At 39.5% G+C, this 6,016-nt stretch overlaps 1 protein-coding gene across 2 annotated transcripts; it reads right to left on the bottom strand.

The window, feature by feature from the left end:
• On the bottom strand, nt 1-4,373 carry LOC127756728 (protease Do-like 5, chloroplastic). 2 transcript variants are annotated; one of them, XM_052282106.1, is made up of 8 exons: nt 4,104-4,373; nt 3,863-4,021; nt 3,348-3,410; nt 3,147-3,236; nt 2,943-3,065; nt 2,635-2,722; nt 1,122-1,196; nt 1-134 (listed from the first exon to the last, which is right to left on the bottom strand). In XM_052282106.1, exons 1-8 carry the CDS (start codon nt 4,335-4,337, stop codon nt 28-30), a joined length of 939 nt encoding a protein of 312 aa, XP_052138066.1. In that variant the 5' UTR covers nt 4,338-4,373; the 3' UTR covers nt 1-27. The 2 variants fall into 2 exon arrangements, with proteins under 2 accessions (XP_052138066.1, XP_052138067.1); XM_052282107.1 differs by lacking the exon at nt 3,348-3,410.
• Between the last annotated feature and the right edge of the window lie 1,643 nt (nt 4,374-6,016).

Genomic DNA, 6,016 nt, shown 5'->3' with positions numbered 1-6,016 from the left:
TTTACTAGCAGATAATGTACTGAAGAATCAAAACCTATTGCTCACAGATGTTCCATACACAATGAGGTTAGGGACTGACTGTACAACAGTGTCGATGGGGATGGCGAAGTTCACCCCAGAGGAGATCCCAGTTCCTGAAACACAAGACAGAAATCCGTCCATTAATTGGCACAGCAGCATTTCAGTACACCTTCTGCACAGTATCTTTGCACCACTGAGATGACCCATTAATGGTTACAGAAATGTCTACATTTAATTCGTGAGATTTGCATTAATTGTGTGCTACGTGCAACATAAAGAGCAGTATCATATCATGGCCATCTAGTACAGAAGATCACACGAGCTGGCAATCCACAACAGCCATTTTCTTGTGTGTAGTACATCCGGTTTCCTTAAATTGAGTGAAAAGAAGAAAGAACTGAAACAGATAAGTGTTTTTTTTTCCTTTTCTTTCTTTTTTATTTTGGGAGAAAGGGGTATTACCCAACTTCTGTTCCAAGCTAATAATTGTTTGGACAGGTACAGAACATGCTGGGAATACCAGCCTTTTGAATTAGATAGTTTCACATCGCATGACCTGACTTGCATAGGCTATCACCAAATAACAGTGCGACACCTAACCAACTATTCAATTCTAAATGAATTATCTCAGCAAAACCACAACTTGTATTTGTAGAGAAAATCTAGCTTCCCAGCAAATCAAGGCAGAATGGAGAAAAGATCTTTGACCATAGGTATTGACTACATGGTAACAAGACTTTGCCTGCTGCTTGGGCAATATTATGATAAGGAGAATTAATTTTTGATCCTGACAGTCTGTTAACTATTCCTTTCATCATACAGGAATGAGGACTTATGAAAAGGATTCAACAAGGCATGATGCTGCATGGTCTCTGTTAGCTCTACAGTTACTTCTGTTATTCTTGGTTTCTCCCAACAAAGGATTCTCAGTGACTAGAATCTTTGTACTGAATGCACAGCAAAATATGGCATGCAGAAAAACAGAAAGTATCGGTCCATTTTATACTCTTCGTGACAGATTAAAGCAGGCAAATGAAAATCCTGTGAGCTGTACATCTTTTGATATTTAGGCAGTGCTGATCTTAATATAGGAGCTTTACCTTTACGTGTGAATGTAGCTGTATTTACTCCAATTACATGACCATATGAGTCAATTAGTGGGCCACCTGAGTTACCTGTCATTTGTCAATGTTAGAAAATTGTGTGAATTAAGGGGAAATTGTGCTTTCTGACGTAATACAAATATCCAGCTTATATGGCCAATGAAGTCTGGATATTAAGCGACAAAGCTAAGGAACATGAAAAGACAAATAGATGTGAAATGAAGAATTGTGGAATGAGAATCAAAAGCTGCCCTGCAAATCTTTAAAATTCCTGGAATTGAATGGTGTGTGCAGAACAATAGCACTATCATACTGGAGCACAATATATAAACACTTTACACTTATGTTCCATTCATTTCTTCTCAGATTTTTTCAGAAAACAAAAGGTTGGGATGCAGATTCTTATCAAATTGTTCATGGCATACCAACAACACCAAAGTTTTGTGAATGAGATGATCATCAGGAATTTTGTAGATAGTGGATACTTCATTGAGCAATGAAATCACATCCAGATCATTACGAATATGTAGCACACTTGCAGCTCCTCCGTAGCTATATCTGTGGCTGTCAACTAACCTATAGGTTAGTTTATACACTAGTAAATTGATCAGAAAATTTCTGTGCAGTTAAAATCAGATTTGGAATTATCTATAGATTTTATTTTCAAAAGAATTATATCTGTTGGGATGGTTGGGCCACAACTCCCATTTTCTCTTTTCTCAAAGCCCATTGAGAATCTATACCTTGATTGCATTTCAACTCTAATTCATAGGCTGACTCCTGGACTTTTGGGCATTTGGGCCAGCCCAAATCAATTTCACCCAATCATACCCTTTAAGATCTGGCCACTAAACAACGCACCAGCAAGTAATGCTCTTTTATACATAATTTTTTTTAGAACAGTGAATGTATCTTCCAACATCACTTTCAAAACAAACAGTTTTTCACCATGCTCACCATATGGCGTACATATTTAGCTGATGCCTGTGTTAGTCCCTATTTTAACCTTACAATCAGATAATTCACACCACCACACTGAAATATGCTCTGTTCATGCATCTCATCCAAACAGAACAAGTTGCACAGATCTAACATTCTTCTAGGAAAGCACAGCACTAGTAATATAACATGAAAGCACATCTCAAATGAGCTTTCTATTTGGAGGACCATGCCCCTGGATTCTACTCACATAGAGAACAGACAACCCGGTCCATACGTCAAGTACCAAAAAAGAAGTAACCACTAAGGCACAAGATAAGCCCAAAAAGAAGTGATCTGAAAGACTACATCAGTACAATTAAAATTAAATTAAAGGCATCTCAACTGAGATAGAGCAAAAGCAACATATGAAATGTTGCCATCGGCCATATTTCAAATTAAATAATCAGTACACTACACCATTTCAGAACTAGTTGGTACTTGGAGTATGTCACGAGGAAAGATGATTTACTCTATATAATTGAAGGTGATATTTAAGTGCTACATGACATGGAATGAAGCAAGAGATTACCAGAATTTATAGCAGCATCTGTCTGTATAGCCCCACGAATCGGCCTCCCATTGGGAGATGGTATCTCCCTCCCCAATCCACTAACCACCTACAAGATACTTCAGTGATCATATAATCAGATTTACTCCCCTACTGTTTCCCAGTCAATAAAAATATATTACCAGATTTACCAAACACTCTAGTTTTGACACATGAATGTTGCACTAACAGGTAATTTCACAAATGGATCCACCTTGGAATATGTGGGACTGGCAATTTCAGAGCTTTGTACTAAACAAAAACTTCGGAAAATTTTAAGGCATAATTACCCCGGTAGTTAGGGTGTGCTCATATCCATAAGGGTTACCAATGGCAAAGCAGCTCTGCCCAACTCGCAAGCCCTTTGATGTTCCAATCAGAGCAGGACTCAACTTATCACCATCAACATCAACCTGCAGCACCAATAGACTTCAAATATTGAATTTGGAACCAGATTCACATAACTGAAACTTCATCAACAAAAGGTGCATTACCTTCAGAACAGCAAGATCATACGATGGATCACACCCTACTAGCCTTCCCTCCTTCGAATAACTATTGCCACTAGAATCCTCCAATAATACCTAAAAGAATCATTAAGCAATCAGCTAATGGTTAAAACTCAAAAGGCATAAACAAGGAAAGGAAACTATCTTTAGCTAATAATGCTTCAGCGTATAACAGCAACAGGAAACCTTGCAGCGATGAAATGCAGATCCATCCCCAGCTAATTTTGCAACCACATGGTAATTTGTCACCTGATCGACCAATGTGACCAATCAGTTTTTGAAACATTAAACATTAAAGAACAACACTCTAGCATTCTGATCACATATTTGCGCATACGAATGCATCAGTATTCCATATTTTAAACAATGTTAGCAAAAAATGATCCATAAGGTGATACTTCCTCCGTTTCAGGTTATAAGATGTTTTGACTTTCACCAAATTTATAGAAAAAAATAGTAATATTTCCGACCCAAGATAAATTTATTATAAAAATATATTTAATTATTAATTTAATAAACTAATTTGGTAATATAAATATTATTTTATTTGTTTATAAACTTAGTTAAACTAAAAAGCAGTTTGACTTTGACTCAAAACATGTTATATCCTGATCCTGAAACGGAGGGAGTAATTGTTTTCTTTAAAACAAAATGATGATATCTTTTTGGGGGTGAAATGGAGATGGTCGGTGCTTGCTCACAATGTGGCCCGAGGTGTCCCAGATGAACCCAGAGCCGGTCCCCTCCACCGTCGCCGCCCCCTCCTCGCCGTCCTCCGCCTCCACCGCTTGCCCGCCTCCCCGTCCCGGCGTCCGACCGACGACGAGGTCCTTGATGAACACCACCGACGGCGACGCCTCCTGCATATATAGGAGGAAAAAGGGCGATGGTCGGATCAGCGCGTTAGGGTTTAGTACGCGGCGTGCTGGAATCGACTACCACCTGGAAGAGGCGCACGACGCGGGCCTCGTCGATGTCCTCGCCGCCGTCGCCGGGGTCGGCGCGGGCGGGGCGCGGCAGCCGGGGGGAGGCCGCGAGGAGGAGGAGCGCCGCTGCGGCGGCGGAAGCGGAGGAAGCGCGGCGTGTGGTGGCGAAGGGTGGTGAGGGGGGAGGCGGAGGCGGCGGTGGCGGCGGTGGCCGGAGTTGGAGGAGGCGGAGCAGCGGGTGGACCGCCATGGCGAGAGTGGAGTGGCGCTCGTTGGACGCGCGCTATCTGATGCGTGGCTGGGAGCGAAGGCGGTATTGTTGAAATTCGCCTTCATCTTTGCAAAGCGAATTTTGCGAGCACGCCTTGCACGTTTGAATTTCGAGAGAGAGTGAAAAAAAAAGGTTTATGCCATTTCGACCAGATTCTAACAATCAGTAGTTACTAGAAAATTGGTGCGCCATTGGCCCACCATCCATATAGCAAACTATATTTATACAAGGAATGCACGTATTATTTATTGTTTATTTATAAAATAATATTTTAAAGAGATATTTTAACAGTTTTTTAATTTTATGTCTGCAAGCCTGAGGAAACATTACGTTTGTAAATATTTAAATTACGGAGAAAACAAAACAAATGATGATGTCAAATATATTTTGGTTGATGGTCGATTTGATTATTATTAATAAGATAAGGCTAAAAATTGAAGTCTTATATAAATTTTTTTTTGGTTGATGGTCGATTGTGTTGTTTTTTAATTGGTTATGAACAACTTAGAAATTATTTTGTTCCATTCCTCCTTCCCGTATTCTTATTTTCTTTCAGCCTAAGTACAACCTTTTAAACTCTCTTTATTTATTTTACTTTTTAGAGTACTCTATTATCATTTATATAACTACCACTTTCTCTCTCTTTTTTTCCAAATATATGCTTATTTTTCTCGATACTCTGAAAACTCTTCATGGCAACAAGAGGGCCACGTGGTGCACACGCTCTTTGAAGAGCCACATTCTGAGAGTTCAGGGATCTAGGTGACACACTCATATAAATTTAGGGACCGCTCGTGTACTTTACTCAAAATTATGTGTAGTATTTGCCTATTTACTTTCAAACCTTTTCTCTCTTCCATTAGGCATTTTTTTTTGAATAACTCTAATTGTCAACTCAACGTGTAGAGCCATAAAAGATTACTCTTTGTATATCAGACCAGTATTACTGTTTGTATATCTGACCAGTCTTGAAAAGTTAAAACATCAAAGGTCTTGGAAATCAATATGTGAGCATTGACCTAGTTTGTGCGTGTGGAGTTATTTTACCTTTTTAACTGCCTTATACTAAATATACACGAAGGGCCATGTAATATCTTTTTTTTTTCTACATACTTCAGATAGGTTACATCTTCATCCTCTTCATAAGGGTCAGGGCGTCAGGCCATGTGATTTGTTGATTCTTGAGTTTTCCTGAAAGCTTGGGATAATGCACATTTAAATATGCATGGGAAAGGCCACGTGGCAGAATTTCAGTGCAGCCTAAACAAATTTCTAGAGTGCCACGTGGCCCAATGGGAGGCTAGATACTGCACCCTGAAATCGATATTAAAGATGTAACCACGAAAATAAACTAAAAATACCTACTAGCTTCTCAGAATCTCTGGCTCAACCAAGAGCCTGTTTGGGGGAGCTTCTAGCAGCTGTAGATTCTCACAGAATTTTCAGTTCCCCAAACAGTCCAGATTGTCACCAAGATTCTGACAACATTTAGTTGTAGAACCCAAAAAATAAACTAGAACCTAGGAGTTGGAAAACACAGCTTCTCCAGATTTTCAAAAGTTGGCTATCAGCCAGCAGATTCTCATAATCTTGAGCTCCTCCAAATAGGGCGTAAGATTGACATGAACACCAGCAGTGTAAATAAACAATAAAAATGT

Source organism: Oryza glaberrima, chromosome 12, assembly GCF_000147395.1.
Source record: "Oryza glaberrima chromosome 12, OglaRS2, whole genome shotgun sequence".
In the NCBI taxonomy this organism is placed as follows: Eukaryota; Viridiplantae; Streptophyta; class Magnoliopsida; order Poales; family Poaceae; genus Oryza; species Oryza glaberrima.
The sequence above is the reverse complement of the archived record's forward strand: the minus strand, read 5'-3'. Positions and strand labels throughout refer to the sequence as shown.

Excerpts from the sequence above, each read along its gene's own strand:
- LOC127756728 (XM_052282106.1), bottom strand. The coding sequence starts at position 4,337 with ATGGCGGTCCACCCGCTGCTCCGCCTCCTCCAACTCCGGCCACCGCCG. Across the intron at positions 3,237-3,347 it reads CTGCATTTCATCGCTGCAAG|GTATTATTGGAGGATTCTAG; the intron begins GTTTCCTGTTGC and ends TGATTCTTTTAG. Across the intron at positions 135-1,121 it reads AGCTACATTCACACGTAAAG|GAACTGGGATCTCCTCTGGG; the intron begins GTAAAGCTCCTA and ends CTTGTGTTTCAG.